Below are 22,452 nucleotides of genomic sequence, written 5' to 3' on the forward strand. Positions count from 1 at the left end.
AACCCATTTTATTGGATATGTATGGCTTGGCTACATCGGTCTCTGCCGTGGGGAATAAGCCAACTTCCTTTTTCATTAGCCAGCCTTCATGACATTGTTCCCCCACCATGTATGTCGGTAATGAATTTCATCGGAAGTGAGTGAGAATGTTTAACTAGAAAACAGCTGCTGGCACATTCCCGCACGCTCCGGTCTTGTACACATACAAGTTTCTTCCGAAAATTAATCTTGTTACGAAGCATTCTGACACGCACCATCGGACCCCGACCATTTTCTCTGCTGGATAACTGCATCTGGTCAGTCTGGTGGAGTCTTTTCCTAGCTTCGAAACTATCGTGTCCGTCGTATGAAAATCACACACTCAACCGTAGATGGCTATTTAGAAGAAAATAGAACCAACCCAATTATAGTCGTCGGATGTTGGTCCAGGAAAATTGAGCAATAAAATTTTGCTTCTTCTTGTAGACAGTACGTGTTTATTATTTCAAAACTCAAGCACGAGCGAATTCAATTCGGAAATTATAAAATAATTAAATCGGACACTTCCCAGTCTAGGCATTAACTGTTTTTCTATTATCCGATTTATATTTGCAGAGTCGCTTGAATCCGCAGCCCACAAACAGAAACCGATACAGAAATGGCGCAGCAGAAAGTGCACATCGAAAAGGCACAGAACTTCATGCGCCAGTACCGGGATCCGGAATCGAGGGAACTGAAGAAACTGTCGGCTAATCAGTTCATGGACGTTTGGAGTCACTATGATCGAGACGGTAAGCATCATATTTAAATGAGTATTTACACAACTTAAAAGTGTTGAGATAATTAGGTGAAAAAAGTTGCCACCAAAACGCTTACGGCAGGCTTAATAAATGATTCCAGAATAAGTGAAACCATTTCCATGTAATTCTAAAATTTTAAAAAAATTCTAAAACGTCAAGGTTTTGGGAAATTGCTTGATTCACGTTTCGAAACGCATCATATGAAAGGAAATATTATTTACGAATTCTTATCAAAGTCAAGACATCCTCATAAAGATTATTGTTGATATTTTTGCTACATAAAACCAAAATTTTTTCTTCAGAAACACGTTTCCAACGTTCTATACTACTTCGAGATTCCATCTGAATACAATTTCTTGGCAACTTTTATGAACATTCTTGTATGCCCCTGCCTCTTCGTCGTTGTTTATGCGAACTCCAGTCAAATGCTTCTAGGCATATCTCATTCGTTCCTATCCTTGAACTGTATTCGATCCGGCCCATCCACGTTCCCGAATTTCTGTTGTCATCGGCCGTTGATGAACATCGACGATGAAGTTGCTAGCTGGATATCCATTGGACAGTTTATCAGCCAAGTCGTCAGCTAGATTCGTCAGTGAGGACAGAATTCTCAATTTGTTATACGGTCAATAGCTACAACCAGGGTGACAACTCAACCAGGAAAACCAGGAATTTTATTTCACCTGGAAAACCCGGGAAAAAACCTGGAATTTTTATCCAAAACCAGGAAAAAATTCTGATGCTTGCTGACGACTTAATTACTTATGCGTCCATGTCCGCTAGTTCGGCAGAACAAAATGTAACATTTCCCAAATAATGACAATATTGCACCATGGCCTTGATCTATCGCCAGGAACGTTTCGAATCAAAAGTCTGAATACAGTCGACTAGGCTACACCGCCAACAACCTCTAGATGTTGTTCTGCCTGTTCTGTGTTGTCTCTGAGGGTTCCAAGTGACTGTCTTTCTGATTTCGTTCTCTATTCTCCTCAAAACATGTCAGATCCAGGCAACGATTGACGAAGACTTGCGGTTGTGTCCGCTGAAATACATTAAATCTCGCAGGGGATAGAACGAATTTTACGTTCAAATTGAAAATTCTTGTTAGGGTCGGTAAAATGATTCCCAAGATCCAAAAATTACCGCTGCCCATCCTGATTCATGTTTCTATATCAGTCTTGGTACCACCGCCTAGGGTTATCTGCTACCAGGATATAAAAAATCTGCCACCTCCTCGGCCTCTGCTGTGAAATTGGAGGGATTGTTGATGTTTGCGACATTGACTATGAGACCTGCAGCCTTAGAGTTATCGCAGAGACCATCAAGCTTTCCCTGCACATATTGCATTTGGGAGAGCAAGATAATGTCGTCGGCCAGGTCGAGGTCAATTAATTGCTCATTTGTCAAAGGGTTCCAGGGTAATCTTCGGTTAAGTTTACTATCAATGGTTTCAATTAAAATTTCGTCAATAATGACGAGGATCAGTTGCGGTGAAAGTATGTAACCCTGTCTCACTCCTGCAGCAATCCGGCAGGAGGCCTCATAATGAGCGTCGATAAGATTGACTAGCTTACCAGGGACTCTTCTACACCTCAGTGCGCCACAGATATTTTCGTGATTTAGTCAGTCGAATGCTTTTTTTGAAATCAACAAGCACTAGAAGAAGACTGCCTTGGATTTCAATGATTTACTCGAATACTATTTTGACCGTCGTGATCCGACCCACACATGATCGGCCGGCACAGAATCCAGCTTGCATAGATGAGTTTACCCGTAAATTAGTTGGTAGTTAAAACTTCTCAAAATGCCCTTAAAGTGTACAAACTCAGATTTTGAGTAGTTCTTTAACCACAAAATTGGTAGTAGGAACTTAAAAGTGCGCTATTTGTCACAGAGAATAATTCAAATGTCGGTTCAAATATTCAAATAAGTAGCCAAAATTGATTAAATTTTTCCCTAAAATTTGAGTTTGTACACTTTAAGGTTTCAACTAAGTTTTAGCTAAATCCGACCTATTTACAGGTAGAATTATTTAAGAGTGTACTATCGGAGAGTAGCATCGTTTTTTTCTGGATTCGATTGAGAATCACCTTTTAGAGTACTTTATAGATATAGAGCACCATGATACCGCCCTAGTTTCCACATTCAAATAGGTTCCCTCAGAGCCGGCGTTTAGACTGGCAAACCCGTGCGGTCGCACAGAGTCTCGCGCTTGGTGATGACTTGAGAAAAATGTTTTAAAAAATCTCAATCCCTAGCAGTATACAACACAATTGGCTATTCAGAATATATTTGCATGATTTCCATTGTTTCCTTTTCTCTTTTATTTAACTACAGAGTGTAGTGCCAAGAAAAAATCGATGAAAACGACTCGGCTCAGCTTGTACGCCGATTGTTTACGGAGGTTTCGATCAAATGGGCACTTAGATCTTTTGAACTAATGAAATCTCCAGCCCGGATGGCATTCTATCCATTCTTTTTACAGAAAATCACTAAAATATCCGGAGACGGCACTTTGTGCTTTCCTTGATATTGAAGGAGCTTGCGATTACACGTCGTTCATTTCAATTATTACGGCTCTTTTTCTAAACGCAATTTACCATACTCAATGAGCTATATTCAAGCAATGCTTTCGAGCAGAGTAATCACAACATCATTGAAAGATACGTCGATCACGATTGCGGTGATCAAAGGATGTCCATAAGGAGTTCTCTCCCTGATAATCAAGCTGTTATGAGAATATTGCTTAAACCATCAACGTAGAACTTATCGTTAGAGAAAAGTTTAACGCAGTACTGTCAAGTTGTTTGTTAAGAGCTCTAAACACCATCATGTTATAATGCTTACAAGACGGGCCTAATGTAAACCCCAAAAAAACAGTCACTATATCATTCACTATTCACATGCTATTTGTTCCCTATACTGGTTAGTGTCAGGCTGAGCTTCAATAACCGCCTAGATATGGCTATTAAGAAAGCTTTCCGTTGAAATCAAATACAGGGTTGTAGACTAAACAGTTAAAGTTTATCTACCCAAATCCTGCAGTAGCTAAAAAACTGCTCAGCTTAACTCGTAATGAACTACGCACAATCACGGGACTCCTAACTGGACACTATCTTGCTTTTGATTTTTGATCGTTTAAAGAATATCGGATGATTCCGAAGCCTGCAGCTTTTGAAACTCCGAACATGAAAGTTCAGCGCATCTGCCCTGCAATTACGGGGCTCTTGCTTTATCTAGGCATAACTTCTCTAAGTAAAATTTCCTTCCTAGAATCCGAATCCTAAAAGTTCGTTGATTTTATTAACCATGTAGTACCGACTTAGGGAACAAGATTACAACTATCTAAACAGTGATAGTCCGTAAACAGTGATAGAGCAATCGGAGCCTACCTCAAAAAATGATCATCAAGACTGTTACAGTAGCCTTTTAATCCAATGCCCTTAAAGCATACAAAAAAACCTCGCTGCTTAATCTGCATAGGGCCTCGCGCGCCGGTTCCCTTCTTGGTGATTTTCGTCAAGATGCCTTGCATCCACATCACGGAAAAATCCAGATATTGCTGAAGAGCTGATGCAACATTTGCTGTGACAATACTGGGTAAGCTTTCAGCATCTCGGCTGACATGCAGATTTTCCCTGGTGCTCTGCAAGACTTTATATATTTGAGTGCTGCTTCAATTTGAACCAACAACAGCGTCCAAAAGATGCCACGTACTGTGGGCGTCCTGCGCTGCTGATTTTGTTGACCTGCGATATTTGAGACTCAGAATAGTTATTTAAATGTACATTTCAACGGTTAAGCTTGTCTGTACGGTCGATTAGTTATTGGCCAGCTCTTTCCGTGAGCGGCAATCTCGCATTGGTGTACACCACTAAGGCGGTCAAATTTTTTACATGTCCATTTTTATTAAGTGGATATGTCTATTGGCGGTGGCCCTTTCTTCCTCCTTAACTAGATAGTTGACCCTGACTGTTTTGTCCCGTTAACAAGACTTCTTTATAGCCCTCTCCAGCATGGCATATCGTTGATAGGTTGCTGACTTAGTCGCCCTGCACGTTCAATCCTGGATTTCGCCGTGTTTGGAATCAGGCAGCGGCTGTTTTCATTGTGTATCCGTTCCCATCATATTAAGACCGCGTGAGCTCCTTGGACCTCGAATAGTTACAGTATTTGGTGCTACAGGCGGCTATGCCAATTGAGCCAACTGGCCAAAAGAAGCAACTTACTTTTTTTGGCAAGGGTCTGTGGCCACATTCCACAATTTTGACTTTTAAAAAATTGAATAGAAAGCTTTCAGTTCGAGTTCCAGAATGATCTAAGTAGTTTTAAATGGAAGTGAAAAGTTTGTCTTTAAATGAGTTAATCGTACTAGATTAAGGTAACTTATAAGTGAAACGAGTGATTCCAATCCTTTTCAGTGCAGCAAATATAAATTTCTATTTTAACTCTTTCGTATTTAGTAAAAAGGCAACAGATAAATCGACAAACTTTCCAGAATAATATTCCACACAAAAAAAAACTTGGATATTTTTATTCTTGTAATTAATTTTAAGCTATATTCACCAACCAGGAATTTTTCCAAAATCGTCGAGGAAAACCAGGAAAAAACCAGGAATTTGAAATCACCAATTGAGTTGCCAAACTAGTATCTCTTCCATAATGGCGAGAAATAGCAACGGTAATCAAAACAGTTATGCAACACTATCTCACACCGAGAATAACCCTTAGATAATTGCAAAACTTCTGCTCGCAAACACGTAGTACTGAGAGTCCTGGAACTCGTTGATCTGCTCCAATACAATGTGATCCACACAATACTGACCGACCGATATGGAATCCAGCTTGTTGCCGCCGTAGAGTAGCCTTCGGCCTTCTCCTGGGTCATCTAATGTCATAATTGAACAAGTCGATTTTTTCTTTTTTTATTTACTGGTATATGACTATATGCGGTAATAACGTAATTTTTTTTGTTAAGGAGCAACTAAATATCTGATTCGAAGAATGATTAATTGGATGAACTGGAAAATTTATATATAGGCCCAAAGTATATGGGGTAATGCAATCGCAGGTGAGGCTCGCACTCTCTTTCGGTTGGTACCCGAATGTTTTGCTCTCTAAGTTACTGCCGCCCGTTATGTTTGGTAGTTTAATACCTAATTTTGTTTTATTCTCCCAATTCTATAATTCCCCCGTGCATGCAACACACATTTCCCATGCGTCGATATTATTTTTGTATGACTGCTCTTTATTTCTACCATCGCCCGAGAAGATAGACTGTTAACTACCCGGTCAGTGCAATAAAACAAAGCAGTGCGTTGCCGGCAGTCGCACGGCAAGTCTCGTGATTGATACCTCCGCCGGTGCGTAGCTCAACGTTGTATTTGGTGAAGGAAGCTCTGTAGTCTTCCCAGTTAGACGTGATTTTGGCCCTATTGAACCGACACCCAACCTTCCATTCCACCAGGGCACATCACGGCAAACTGTTTGCATGTTTACTGGATAGTTGGTGTTACTCGCGTCCGTGATCCTCATTGCAGGGCACTACCGCCAATATCCAGTTCAATTGGAGTCTTTATATTATTGGGTTCGAAGAGATCCGGCGAGAAATCGGTCTGCTGAAGAATAATAGAGCCGCCGGGAAGGACCGACTCCCGGCAGAACTCTTCAAAAATGGCCAAGAACCGCTGGTAACGGCACTTCACTGGCTAATTTCAAGGATTTGGAAAGAAGAGAAACTACCGGAGGAGTGGATGGAAGGCGTAGTCTGTCCCATCTACAAAAAGGGCGACGGGCTAGACTGCTGTAACTACCGTGGCATTACGCCGGTCAACGCCGCCTACAAGGTGCTCTCCCAGATTTTGTTGCGTCGTCTATCCCCAATAGCAAGAGAATTCGTAGGGCAGTGGATTTCAGAGCAGCATACGATACCGTTGAACGCGAACAGCTATGGCAGATAATGCACGAGTACGGTTTTCCGGACAAACTGACGCGGCTGATCAAAACTACTCTGGAGCGAGTGTTACGTGCGCGTTTCGGGGACACTCTCGAGTCCTTTCGAATCGCGCAGAGGGTCGCGACAAGGGGATGGACTGTCCTGTATGTTATTCAATATCGCTATTGAAAGTGTGATCCGGCGAGCGGGCATCGAAACGAGAGTAACGATCTTCAACAAGAGTAGCCAACTCCTAGCTTTCGCAGATGACATTATTACTAGAAACCTTGGGACGGCGGAGGCAATCTACGCCAGACTAAAAACGGAGGCTAGGGCGATAGGGTTTCAAATTAATGCGTCAAAAACCAAATATATGGTAGTAAGAGGCTCCAGAGAAAGCAACGTTTGCCTCCCACGGACAGTGACTATTGATGGTGATGAACTGGAAGTGGTTGATGGGTTCGTATATTTGGGATCTCTGGTCACCGCCGACAATAATATGAGTAAGGAGATTCAACGACGCATCGAAATCGAGCCTACTTTTCCCTCCGCGAGACGCTCCGATCTGGGAGCATGAGCCGCCAAACAAAGCTGACGATGTACAAAACGCTAATCTGAATGGTAGTCCTATACGGACTTGAGACAGTAACTTTGCTTACGGAGGACATACGTGCACTAGCCGTATTTGAAACAAAGGTGTTGCGAACTATTTTTGGCGGAGTGCAAACGGAAAGTGGAGAGTGGCGGAGGCGTATGAATCACAAGCTACAAGCACTGCTTGGAGAGCACTCCCATCGTACACCTGGAGAAAGCTGGGAGACTACGGTGGGCCGGCCACGTTGCAAGGATGCCGGACGACTGTGCAGTGAAATCCGTTCTCTTCAAGAACCCCACCGGCACCTGAAATAGAGGGACCGTGCTAGATGGCTCGACCAGGTTGAAACCGACCTGCGTTTCGGAGACGCGCAACGAATTGGCGACGAGTATCCGAGGACAGAGTACAATAGAGAGGAATTCATGATACGGCAAGAGCTACCCCGGCTCTCGGCTGCTAAAGTAAGTAAGCTGCTCTGGTACCATGCAGGCTCCGTTCGAGCTTGAGAAACTTAATTGGACCCCCGCACATTCATCCCTTAGCACGGGTCGCGTTACACCAAGAATTGGGGTGCTCTTCCGCATTTCGTTCAGAATGTAGCTTGCTCCTAGACTGCTACATTGAGAGCAAAATATATTTACAAAATTTGCCGCGGAAGAGATTCGATGTGCATGCAGCTCCGATTGGATCCACTACAAATTTGCCATGGAGTCAACCGGAGCTGCACGCCGAGCGACAAATCCTAACATGTTTATCCTGGCTTGTGACAGACACCTCGAGTCTCGATCCAATTTCCTCATCACTTGTTCAATCTTTTTAGGGAGTCACACGTGGCGGTTTATTAGCATCAGGTCCGCCACTGGCGGAGTTTTGATTAAATAGTCTACAAGTCGTATTCGCGTGCCTTGCCATGCAGAATTTACGTTCCATTTCACGTTTAATTGCAAGTTTCACGTAAGTCAAAGTTAAAGGTCAAATTCTAATTAAATTCTAGTGTCAAGTCCGGTTCAAGTTTAGATGCAAATTCAATTTCGAGTCCGGTAATAGATCGAGGCTGGCACACATTTCCTTCCCGATAAAGTTTCATGTAAAAATATCTCGTAACCGGACTAGAAAGTACGAAAGTTATAACCGGCCAAAACATGCCCATAAAATATTTTTGTTGAATAGTAGCTTATTCAACCACATTGTATAGCTAATTTTCGGGTAACAAGCGCCTGATAAGCTGACTCACTACACTAGATGTAGTGTCATTATTTACCTGCATTTCAAAAGTCCTAGCCATGACGTGATATGTTGTTGCGAACAAATTAAACCACACGCCAAAAACATTTGTTTAGATTTGTTTCTTGAGCTAGTACAATTCTGCATCGAAGCCAGTTTCTTCAAATTCGACGGTCGGTTTTACAAACAGACTTTTGGTACAGCTATGGGCAACCCGCTATCACCTCAATAGCGGACCTTGTCACAGAGACTCTATTAGACTGCGTTTTAAAACAATTGAATGTAAAACTATCGTTCATCAAAAAGTATGTGGACGATTTGGTTACAGCACAACAAGTTTCGGCAGTCAACAAGAGAAGTGACATCGCAGGCCTTAGTACAACATACGCCGGCATCTTTCACACCATTAATTGTCAACAATAACAAACAGAAAGCAGAACAAGCCTCTGCATAAATGATGTGCTGACGGTATGAGCAGAAAAGTTTAGTGTGTGATGTTAATGTACGTTTTAATTTACATGCATGTGAGTTTTTCGTCTACATCCCAAGCAACAATGTAAGTTTTATTATACTCTTATGACGGTTTTAATGAGCAACTTTGGTCTTTAATACCATCATAAGAGTGTAATAAAACCCAAATTGTTACTTGGGATTATACGTTTATATATTAAGAAATCATTGACAATTCATATAACAGGACGATACATTTGACGCACAGTGACGATACCTGCATAAACAATAATACGACAAAACGAATAGCTATTTAAGTACACTGAGAAAAATTTGTTTGTAAGAAATGTTTCCGATTAATGAAAAACCATATACATTTTGTGTACCCTTTCCGTTACAGCCCTTTGAAAAAGACATAATATAATGATGAAACGTTAGGGCAAAGTTAAATTTCGTTTGTTTTTTTCTGACTGATGTTATCGGCTAATCAGTCTAAAGTCCTAATACCTAAGTCTAAAAGATCTAAGTATTACCACTAGGGAGAATTAGACCAAATACCAAAAAGAGACCAAATACCAGAAAGAGACCAGTTGACCACGACCCAAAAGAGTAAAAAGGCCCAGAAGAATTGAGAGTTCGTGAAGAATTAGATCAATTATTTCGAGTTTATGACGCACGCAAGTTTTACAAGACGTTGAAGCAAACTCGTAAAGATGACACATCGAAATCTGATATGTGAGGGATGAGGGATAGAATTTGATGACAAACGAGTACGAGCAATTATTTTTGCTCAATGGCGAAGTATGCGGAATGGAAGTTAATCTAAGAATGCCCATGGAAGATCGTAGTGTCCCAGTAGCTGATCTCCAGAAATTCAAACGATAAATCAGGCTGCCGAAGACCAATAAAGCTACCGGTAAGGACCGTCTACCAGCAAAGCTTTATAAACATGGTCGTTTAACGTTAAGGTTATTTTCAGGAAAACTACCGGACGAATGGAGTTATTTGTCCCATCTATAACAAAGATTACCGGCCCGACTGCTGTAACTATCGCAGCCTAAGCTGGTAAACTCCGCCTACAAAATACACTCTCAAATCCTGTTACGCCGGTTGTCACTGATAGCACAAGGTTAAGCAGAGCGGACCAAATTTTTCCCATCCGACAGATCTTGCAGAAATGTCGCGATTAAAACGTGGACTCGCCTCACACCTTGAATGACTTCAAAGCAACATACGATACAGTCAATCGACAATAGGTAGGACATAGTCAGGAACACGCATAAGCTGACGCGACTGATTAGAACTACATTGCATTGAGTAATGTGTGGCGTGCGCATCACGGGAACATTCTCGGGTCTCTTCAAAATGCAGCGAAGGTTGAGACAAGCAGACGGGTTATCCTGTATGCTATTGAACATCACTCTTGAGGGGGTGATCCGAGATCCAGCGGGCATCGAAACGAGAAACACGGCATGAAGGTAGCTATGTTCGGTTCGCAGATGACTTTGATATCATAGCCAGGAACTTTGCGACGGCGGAGGCTATTACTGAAGGCCATACTGAAAGCGGAGTCTAGGAGTATTTGGCTGAAAATTAATGCTTCATAAACTAAAAACATGAAAGATAGAAGCGCAAAGGAGACAAATGCGTCATACTCGTCCTTGTCGTGTTCGAGTGGAAGGTACCGCATAGAATATTTGGAAGAGTACAAACGCGAAATCAGAAATTACAGATTCTCATCGTACTTCTAGCGAAAATCGGTGGGCTACGGTAAGACTGCCGGAAAACAGTGCAACGAAAACAGTTCTTTTTAACATCCCTTCCGGCATCCGGATTAACTGTCACTGTCACTGAAATTAACATTTTTCTTTGATTATTAATTTTTGTTAACATGTAATCTTCTATTATAGATTCGTTCCGCTCATGATATGTCATAAAAAAATCTGTCTATTTAAAAACATAAACAGAACATTTCGATCATTATGACTCATGTGCGGTTTGCTTTTCCCAGTCCCAATTCGCATTTTCCTAGAGGATTTCATAAATCTCGGCATTTGCAGTAAAACTTAATCGCTTATTCGGTGATTTTAATCGACTTTTGATGGTAAGCGATTTACGGTAGAGACAGCCTCAAGGTCGTAATGAGACTGCAGGCGTTCTTTCACCACCACCAGCACCAATGAATTTTAAGTAGTCTTTTGTTTTGTTTCATCCACCACCAAAGACTGCGGTTGAGGTTTCTATCGAATGATGTCCTGAAAAGAGGAAGTACTACAGCAACCTGACTGAAATTTAGACCGGATTGTGCTCTCCTGGTTATCCCGGTCGTCGGTTTTTTGCCACCGTGCCAACAACGCGTTGGTGTATCCTTAACTTGCCCACGTTCGCAGAATCTTTCATTCTATGGCTCCAGGCAAGGTTTAAAATAAAAGCTACCCTAACGAATGGAGGGGAAGGAAAAAGTTGTCTGCAGTTTTATGAATCAGGTCGAAAGAGTTTACGGCTGGTAGCTGTAGCTGTAACCAGGAAAGCTTGCCAACTACCGACGGCGATGAATGATGATGGATAATGGCCAATGGGGGAAAATGATGCTGGTTAGCAATTGGAGCAGCAATAGTACAACTTTTCACATACTCATGAAGAGAAAGGAAACTAACGCTTAGTTGGGTGTAATCGTGAGATTAAAGTTTATTGTTGCAGAATCACTCACCCCAGCCAGACGTTGGTTCAACAAATTGAAGGTTATTTTTTGTAATTCTAGATCCCATCGGAAGCTTACCGTTGAATGAATTTGCTCGAACGATTATATTTTTCATTCAAAGCCATGAAACCTGACACGTTGTTACTCATCGTTTTTTTTCTTCTTTAATTTTCGGATTACTTGATTAGGAAATGGATACATTGAAGGCACAGAGCTGGATGGCTTCCTCAAAGAATTTGTCTCCAGTGCGAATGCGTCCGATCTTGGGCCAGAGGTAAGAAAATAGTAATGAAGCGCTAGCAATTTTTCCCAGCCCTTTCTAGTCATGAGAGAAAAGTTTATTCCAAAATTTTTAAAAACAAAAGTTTATGTAATTAACTTTCAATTTTCTTAAATTTCAACGATACTCTCATGATCGGATTCGCTTTCGGTTCGGTTCGTTTGAAAAATGGAACACTGATAATCGATAGCGAAAAAAGGGGCACTAACTGATAGCGACAAAAGGATTCCGTATCTATAATGACAATCCTTGCCAAAACGGCTATCGGAATTCTCATCTTGCACGCCGCCGGGTGGCGTGGAATGAACCCTTCCTTTCCCTGGCTCTTTCCCTCTGTTTGTTTGTTTGCCTCCGGCATGATAAGAAAGGAATGTCAATATGTTTCAACGGAATCCATTTCGCGCTATGTCCGTTTCGTTTTTATACTTTCCCTTTGGGCAGGGAATTTTTCCGTATAATTAATCGTTTCCTTTTCGATCCTGCTGTTTGGTGATTTTCCATTCTTGACGGATTTGGTTGACGTCTTTTGTGTTTTCTGTTATTTCATTCCGTTCATCAATTCAATGTCTGTTATAAACGATGGAATTCAGAAAGCGGTTAGTATGTAGTGTAGTATGATGGTAGCGATCGGTATGCTAGCTGATGATCGCCTTAGGTCATTGCACGGAATGAATCATTGTAGAGTGGGTCTAACCGTACAGCTTAACGTGATAGGCATGTCATGGTGGCTTAGCACTAACGGAGTGACTAATTGTAACTGACCGGTAGCATAGGAAATAGATAAACCTTTCCGAGAATTTCTAGCGGTATAATAGAATTCCTTATTTTCAACAAATAACAAATCAACAAATCAGAAAAATGCTAAAAAAACGATAAAATGAAAAATGTGCACAAATCAAACTTGCAAATGTAGCGCAATATCTGCAAGAAGAATTAGAAAACTTCACATTTTTCAAAACGATAGTTCCTCTTATCATTCTTCCCCATGGTAATTCGAAAACACATTCTAGGTTAAATGGAACATCCTATAATACGGTCCATAAATTCACATTTAAAACGGTTTTGAGCTGAATTGCAATGAGCAGAGTAGAAATATAATAGGTGGTATGCCATAGAACTATTAATTTTTATTCGCTATTTGCAAACAAAAACTAATGAGCGCAGCGGGAAGGAAGCATTTACCGCTTATAGTTTATAGCCTGAACAATCGTTACGAGGATGTGAAACGAAACTATCACCGGTTGATGTTTTCTGGTTTTATCTAATGACCCCGGTCATGTGCATATTTTAGGTACATTTATTAATTTAGCGTTTTGGCTAGAGAAGTATTTTCAGCTTCGAACAACAAAACTATTAGTAAATATTGTCAAATCAATACGATTTTTGAATTCAGTGTTCCAAAGTACTGACCAAATACTGGAGTTCATACTTCGCTGACTGAGTGGTGGCCAGAACTTTGACTGGAGTATAATTTTCACGGATTTTTGGCAGCAACATAATTGCAAGGAAATAATTAAACATTCAGGCTTGTGTTATTCGCTAGTACAAAACTAAATAAAACTATTAAGGTTGCTAAAACTCGTAACTCGAAAACTGTCAAAACTTGCGCGATGTCAAACGTGAAATTACTTTGCTAACTTGGAAAAAATAATAAAAACGCATAAAATTAGAGAAGGGAAGTACGTAAAATAATAACGTCCACGAAATCAAAGGGTATAACTAAGGTAAAGATCCTAGGGAGCACACCGGTATAATGAAAATAAAACATTTGTAAAAATTGTAACATTTGCGAAAACTAGAAGTTGGAAAACCTTAAAACAGAAGTGGAAAGATAAATAAAATTAGAAGAAGGAATGAGAATTACAATCACTCACTCACTCAGTCGCTTACTAAGTCATACACACACGTACTCTCTCTCTCTCTCTCTCACACACACACACACACACACACACACACACACACACACACACACACACACACACACACACACACACACACACACACACACACACACACACACACACACACAGTGTGAGAAAGACAATGATATAAAAGAGCAAGAAAGGAGGAAAAATAGAAGCATGGACATAGACATTAACGAAGAGTCTAAAGTAATTCTAGACAGAGATATTTATGTGAGGAAAGGGAGAAATACAGGAAGACAAATAGAGAAATGAAGGAGGATTGAGAGAAAATCGGAGCGGTAGACAGAAAAACATAAAGGCATGAACAAACGGACATGCCTCATTGAAGAAAACCTTTTCAAAAACATCATCAAACGTATTTTGCTTGCACATTAGCACCCTTTATTATGCATGTTAGGAAGCAATATTTTACAGCTGAAGGCTGCGTCAAAGCTGCAACATTCCAGCGCTACCATTTTTTTAAGTATGAAATTAACGTATGGACGATAAATTTAACGCAACAGTCCCGTCTGTTTGTCTGTGATAAAATCATGAAGCAAACCATAAGCATAAAGCAAATATTGCGAAACTCATAGAAGTGGAGAGAAAGTCAAAGAGATAGAGAGACAGGAGCTGAGGACGAAAGTAAATTGAGCTACTAATTAGGTAGCAGCACTGTAGCATCGTAGACACAAGAGCCTCAGCAAAACTTTATTCAACAGCATTATTGATAATAATCAGTTCTACAAATGTCCGATACATAACTTGGTCAAATTTTTCTCGGTTGAGGCGGTACTGTAAGATGAATCAAAATTCAATCTCCAACTGAGGTTGGAAAATTCGCAGAATAAATATATACACCGAGCATCGGCGAACGATTTTATAATGAGAAAACAGAGAAGCGAATGGTTGGATTCGCCTATAACTAATAAGCCACATACATTCACGGTTCATAGCATCGCTGAATACTATTTTAAAATTACTTTTCGGTGTCCCCGGCGATACTATACCCACTAAATCGACCACACTCAATGTTCAATATTCAATTTTTGAACAAACTACGATGCTCACAATGAGGTCATGTTCGTGATAAAATTCAAAGCTGATGGATGAATTTTCGGCGAGGCAGGCGAATTCTACAACAATCTATTGCGATCCTATGACCTAGAAGAAAATTTAGAGAATTTAGAGCACATAAACGAACTAACTTCTCCTTCTGCCTTTCAATAAACCAAAAAATAAACGTTTTATCTTGAACCTCATCACTTGGTATTTACGTCTACCAAACTTTACAGCCCAGTACTAGCAGGGAAACAACCTTTAGTTGATGTTTTTCGAATCCTTGCTCGAACGATCATAACATGCTTCGGATTTGCATTTAAAGCGCGCTCTTAACTCTTAAGGTATAAAAAATTTAAATTAAACTACGTGATTTGAATGATGCACGTGGTTTAGTTTAAATTCTTTATGCATTAAGGGTTAAGTGCGAGCGTCTAGGTTTATTTGCCTCGCCGGCCGTAAAGAATTTGCGATCTACGTGACAGTGATTACCAAACTGCCGCCCTTCGAGAAGATTTATGCCGCCCGCGAACAGATTTGAAGGATTGCAGCTTTATGAGTAAATTGTTTGATGATGTCAGTCAGTTTAATCGTAATGCTTCGTGCATGCTGTGCATATTTTTATTTTATTATGCGCAGGAATGACCACAGGTCATTGTGGCCCACGGCATTCATGGAGCGATCTGATTTGGCCCGCAACATGTCTATTCCTGGGCACCACTGTGCTAGGACAAGGGATTTTTGTCATTTTTTCTGGCACGCTTCCCTGGCACAGACATCAAATTTGTCTAGAAATCTTATTCGGACGAGAAAATTTTGTCACTTTTTCTGAAGTACTTCCCAAGCAAGGACATTCAATTGGTGTAGGTTTAATCGTTGTAAAGAATCTTCGATCTGTTGGGACGAGAAGACTGTCGCTTTTTTTAAAAAAAGAAAGAGATCGAAATCATAGCGAACAAATGGTGTATTTAACTGTCATCCCTGTCTGTGAAGCAAGGCGATTACCAAGAAAATATATGGGCACACTTGACCTTAAGGCGGAACCGAAAGTGGCTAACGTTATTGTGTTAGTGCGACAAACACTGTGCTGTACATCTCATGTGTTCGTTCAAAACCTAAACGTTTATTTGAATATTGCATTAGTATTGGTAATATATGTCAAATAGCGAAGCTTGCAATCATAAACAGCTGATCCGCAGCCAACCGCACTGACTGCAAACATCCCGAAAAAGGGTTTGTTTTCTTTATCAAGGCATTCCGATTCAATAAAAATTAACAGCAGCAACTGAATAATGCGTAGGATCACTAGGATGTTTAATTAATCCGCTTGCATCGGATTGCGTTTTTGATTCCTGCGTTTGCGTTTTGTTTGTTTATTTCACTCTAAGCTCATCGATGCGGCGAAAGTTGAAAGCTCTTTAAAAGCTCATTGATGTAACGAAAGTTTGATACTGTGTTGCTGCTTTTTCGGAAATCGCTAGTTCAACGAAATATGTGCGTAACCAAATATCTATTAACTAATTCCAAATTATACATTAGTCGCTTTTATGAACACGTAATGATCAATATGTTCAGTTAAATTTATTTTCCATTAGCAATTATGTTTTGCTGAGCGTTTATTGATACACAGCAGATCGATAAATTGAATTACAAGTTTTAGGACATTACCGTGACCGCACATAATTGCGATCAGCTCCTAATCACTCACTCTCTAATCCGATCACTCAACCTAAATGGTCAATTTTTAGAAAATTGAGCAAAAATCTGTAGTAAATGAGCACGCTTAGTTATTGTGCTATGTGTTTATGTGTCAGTTGTTGAAAAATGACTGCCTTTGGGGCACCATGCACTTCAAAATAAATTAAATTCGACAGGCAGTAGCAAAAAACGCCATCAAAATGTATTTTCTTAGCCGAAGTGCTAAGCGCTCGATCAAATTTGCTAAGATCATAGCAGCGTGAAAACATATTACCATCTTCGGTGTTCTATGATAACAAATAGATGCAAGCATATGTAACCGTTGTATATCAAATTTGGCTGAAAAAATGCTGAATTTGCGGAATTTATTCCATTAAAGTGATTGATCGGAATTATGAACATAATTTTTTTTCTGCTTCTAATTCCGATCACTATATCAAAGTTATAAACTGGCAAAATGCAAGCTATAGAAGTTGCTATTTGGAGTTTAGGGTTAATTGCAACATGATAACATGGTAGGATTATCGAATTTTTTTGACGTAGAACTACGTCTTACAGCAGGGTGTCAACCAAAATTTGGAGTCAAGCCACCGTCACGAAAGAATGAAAGATTTTGAACGCTAATAGCTCTTCCAATTTAAAACGAATTTTGATCATAAACGATGCAGCAATTGTATGGCTTTCTGAAAAAATTGTTTGCCAATCGCTAAATAGTAAAAATTAACGAAAGATTTCAAGCTAAAAATTTTCCTTACATTTTCCGTATGATACCATGCTGCATCAATATCCGGACACTTAAGCAGGTCATGTGTTTAATATGCTCCGTAAACAATAAGTTCGCAACGTTTTAGTAATTGCTTTGTACTGTAATCAAATATAAAGCTTAAATTTGCAATAACACCTCAATTATGCATTGAAAACTCAATAAAATACATTAAAATAAGAGAAATAAACAGGCTTGTCTTGTTCATAAATCCGGACACCTCACATCTCAGTGAATCAATATCCGGACACTTTTGAATCGTTTTCCAGACAGGCAAAACTTTCTCGTATTTTGTCTAAGAAATGTACCTATGCCTTATCACTTGTAAACTGTAGTATTAAATAATCATCTCTCTATACATTTTTTACTTTCAATGCCACTTTGTCGTCATTAACGGTACGATTTTAGTTAATGCTACACTGATCCACTTACCTAACCAGAGAATGAAAGTGATTAAATACTTCTACATTAAATGCCTTAAAGTATTTTGGATTTCCAAATATTTTGACGGTTCCATGGATCGAGACTCCTTCTATTACCACACATTCTGCCTGGTTCAACGTGTCCTTTCGCATTTTCTAAGAAAAACATTAGGTAGTTACCATCAATAGTCAAGCATGTCCGGATTTAAAAACAAGGTTTTAAATCCGGACAGCGTAATTATTTATAGAAATACACTTTATTTCAACACATTAATGAATGACACCATCTCAATTAATTAAAACTAACCTTCTTTGTTGATACTGAGCCTAAAAAGTTGATTTCTTTATAATGATAAGTTGCAAAAACCTTAAATCGCGAAAAGACTACTTATTAGTAATCTAAAAAAAACTCGCAGAAAAAAGACACTGTTTGACACCACGTTACGTTTGGATTTATTTAAGTTATTTCGCGCAGCCTACTTAACCACTGATTATGTATAAACGGTCTTAAATATATTTGCAAAGTAATCCACGTAGCTACACCTCATAAATTGCATTTATTATTACTTAATAAGGATAAATTAGTGAAGGTGTCCGGATATAGGTACCGTCCGGATTTTGATGCAGCATGGTAGTCTTGTTTCCCAGGCACGGACGACCATACACACCAAGCTTGTGGCTGCTGCTGATTAGCATAAGCAAGCATAAGCATAGGATTCCGCCCGTGTGCTGCTACTCCGTTATTGACCAGGACCAATGAAAATTGTAAAATGATGGCTGGAAAAAACATACTTAGGACAGCGCACTTTTCCTCATTGTGCAACCTTATCAGGTCCGTGCGTGCTGATCAATACCGACGCCGGCCACGTCCGAATGCGGTTCCTGGTGGGATGGGAAGGAATGTTAGTCCAATACTTGTTGCTAATAAAGACCAGGGAATCCTCTGCATCTTCACAAGCATCAAGCTTGTGGCTGCTGCTGATTCAAGACATAGAACAAAATTTGCTTACTACAGAGCTCAATATAGCCTAGGTGCTACATTCCGATTTGGAATTTTGACCTTCTGTTTCTATACGACAGACTTCGCAGCCTGTAAGAGTACGGAACATTTGTAGGACTAGTGCTACAAATCCTTTGACTCTTTCAGTCGAGATTCGAACATGTCACTAATAGCTTCCCGATCAGATGATTCTAACAAAAATCTTACAGAATTGTTGCTCAAGTTGATATTTCTATCAAACTTTGTTATAAATGTTTCTACCCAGATTCTATCTCGTTCTGTTACTTATAAATAGCTTTGTTACAATTTGGTTATACAGCAAGACAGAATACTGATTTTTGTTACTCATATGGATATAAACTAGATCAAATTTTTTCATAATTTGATATATTTGTGATATGCCTTGAGCAAATTTTGTTAGTATTTTAGTTATTTTAACTGCTATTTTCATAAATAGCAAATTTCATCATTTGATCGGTTTATTAGACCAGTGCTGTACCTCGTGTCCAACTGAGAGGCTCAGACGTTTTGCTTTTCTAACGCTGCAAACAAGCGACAGCGCAGTTATGAATCTATCTTATTATTAATCTATCTATCTTATTATGCGTGTTCTTTTAATATAACAATAACATATTATTTTGAGGACCTAAGTTTTCTCCTATAACTTTGTTAATAGCTGGATGCGTGAGGCAGATTTCTGTATTGAAATACTCCGATTATGGCACTGGGAAAAATATTCGTTTTTGATATCACAAAATAGCTCACCTACCATAAATACGCTACAGCAAGATGATATTATTATTATTATATTGTTTGTTTTTTTCTCACTTTACGCTATTTTACGCTACACGTATACCAATATGGTGTAAAAAGTTTTCTTTAATATTCGAGGTTTCTTCGCGAAAACCAACCTCACGTAGTTCTACGCCAACTACGCGGTCATATCTGAAACACAACGTTTCAGATTTGATTTTTATTATGATTTATGATCAAAGCTTTATGAAAACGTCGAATGTGGCCCAATTTTATTGTAATTGTAACAGTTGAACAAAGATAAAAGAAGAGGAAAGTTTCATAATCCGCTTGTCGATCTTTTGAGTGCACAAATTTTATGAATATTAAGCTAATGATAATAATGATCATTAACGCAAGCAGAAGATGACTGGTAAGGGGATTGTCGTCAAACTACATAAATGCAATACATTTCAGATCCATTTGGTACGAGTTGACAATAGTTTTATACTTTAACAGCTCATCATGACGTGATCGGAATTAGATACACTTGTGATCGGAATTAGAATCACCCCTTATAATTGATGATCGGAATAAGGTACACTGATACATCTTACTTTGATGCATTTTTTTTAACTTTCGGTAAATAGTTTAGGTATTTTAGTAGTTTTCCATGAAACATAATTAAAAATACTTGCTAAAGACACATACCGTGTAAATAAATATCATAGCTATATTTTTCAGTAGGGACTCAAAGATGAATCATGTCTTAGGTGATCGGAATTAGGTGCTTTCACGGTATAACAGCGCTGAAAGCACTGATTACGTGGCGAAAGCGTGCTCTGCCAATACAGATGCATTTTTAAGGCGCAAAACAATACATGCTTCGAATGGTAGCCATTTATCCAGCCATCTTTGAGCCACTTTCGGTTTCCCCTTAACGAGAAATTAGCAGTCATCAACATTTTGTCGGAAAGCCCAATTTTGGAAGCAGTGGTTGAGCCCAAAAGTGGAGTTTTGTTCGTAAAATTGTAAATACTGCATTCTTCTTGCGAATCTGAACACTTCAAATATATTTTCATGAACAGAATTTTTGTTTCAAACAAAAAAACTGCTTTTGAAATTGGCAGAATCGATGACGACTAATTTCACCTTAAAACAGTTGGTTAACATTCACTATTTAATGATTTGAAAAAGAAAATTACAATAGTTTGGCTTCATATACAAATTACGTAACGCGGAGAGGGGAGAAGGGAGGTTAAGCTAACATTACTTTTTCGAAAAGTAGCATTGGGTCATGAGAATAGTTAGGGTATGTTCACAGAACAGAAGTGGAAGTAGAAATCCAAACACGTACATACTACTTTCTACAGATAGTAGCGAACCTGGCGGTAGCGAGTCACTTTTTCCACGAAAACACACGAACGCATACGAATGCACACGAAAGCATGTGAAAGCTGTTATGCGATTGGCAGCGAGCGTTCTGCTTATATTGCTGTTATTTGCTTCTATGCGAAAACCTTCCCAAAGAAAAATAAAAACAAAAAATACTCTGTTACCAGTTTTGTTCGCCGAATCGTTCGGACTTCCACTTCTGTTCTGTGGTATGTTGCTACATCGTCGTAATTGCCTATTCCCGTCCTATCCAACACAAATTATTAAAAATATCAGCATTTTTATGACACACAATTCAAAACTAGTTATTCTCTAATATTTTAGTTTGTTGTCTATCATACGCGATCAATCAAAGTGAGCTGAGATCTATTTAAATGCTTTTTATCATTAAAGAAGTCCTACCAGCCAAATTTCCTACGTTTTTTCGTGCAACGAAGGAGACAATGTCGACTAATCGTTTTAATTTCCGTCTTTCATAAATGAAAATAACTCACGCAATGCATTGTCGTTATTCTACAGCCAGGAAAACTTGCCTGATCTGCAGAAATTTTGTATAGAATAAATTTGTCATGCCGTCCTACACAAATACATGCGCATTCGCTTCGTAAACATTGTTGTGATTTTTTAGTTCGGACGATGAAAAATTTTGATGGACGGATTTTAAAACGGTACGACGAATTTAAGAAATAAAATCAGTTGCGTAATCTCAATAATATGCTTTAATAGTCGCTTTTTAGTGATTTCGAAGTTCACGGATCGGAAGGTAAGTGTGTTTTAGTCAAATCAGCACAAGAATTTTTGGAGTATTCATTAAATCCATCCAACAAATGATGAAAATTAGAATGGCTTTACTTATTACGACGGGAATTAGAAAAAAACCCTACGTAACAAATTTATCATTTAAAAAATACGGAATTATTTTTTGCTCAATAAATCTACTCAGCTGAAGACCATTTGAGCCCAACACGCAACATTGGGTGATGCCTAATTGCTGTTTTGGCTATGAAACTCTCTGTCATTTTAGCAGTGATTCTACTTGTTCAAACTCATTCTGATAAACATTCCTGTGCTGAGCTCAAATCGGGTTGTATTAAATCATAGAACTTGGTCAGAATTCAGAATAAGACATTCTGATCACAGTGGTTTAGATAAGAAAGTAAAATCGATGTGTTTCTTGATCTTTTTTAAAATAAAAAAAATTAGACGAATTGGGCGATTTTTAATCAATTGTAGGCGGGTGGGGGGTAGGGCCGTCTAACCGGTAGTACCGGTAGTACCGAAACCGGTAATACCGGCCAATTTTTGGATACCGAAATACGGAAGGTTAGTTGCAAAATTTAAGTGAAAATAAAAATAGTCACAAAACGAGGAAATGTAAATAAACATGGAAATTGGAAGGCATGCAACCAAAAAAAACTTAAAAATTCTCCTATTCTGTGTCGTTTCAGATTTATGTTTTTTCAATTCATACTTATGGTGTCCCTTTGGTATCAAACGAAACCAAATTTAATAAGT

The 22,452-nt window shown here is 39.2% G+C and overlaps 1 protein-coding gene across 1 annotated transcript in view; it reads left to right on the plus strand.

The window, feature by feature from the left end:
• The first annotated feature begins 637 nt into the window (after positions 1–637).
• LOC128738877 (calbindin-32) overlaps positions 638–22,452 on the plus strand; it is a 53,955-nt gene continuing 32,140 nt past the window's right edge. Inside the window, exons 1-2 of the mRNA XM_053834334.1 lie at positions 638–770; positions 11,873–11,958. Coding sequence (XP_053690309.1) covers positions 638–770; positions 11,873–11,958 — 219 coding nt within the window. The remainder of the gene's footprint in view (positions 771–11,872; positions 11,959–22,452) is intronic.

This window comes from Sabethes cyaneus, chromosome 2 (genome assembly GCF_943734655.1).
Source record: "Sabethes cyaneus chromosome 2, idSabCyanKW18_F2, whole genome shotgun sequence".
Lineage (NCBI taxonomy): Eukaryota > Metazoa > Arthropoda > Insecta > Diptera > Culicidae > Sabethes > Sabethes cyaneus.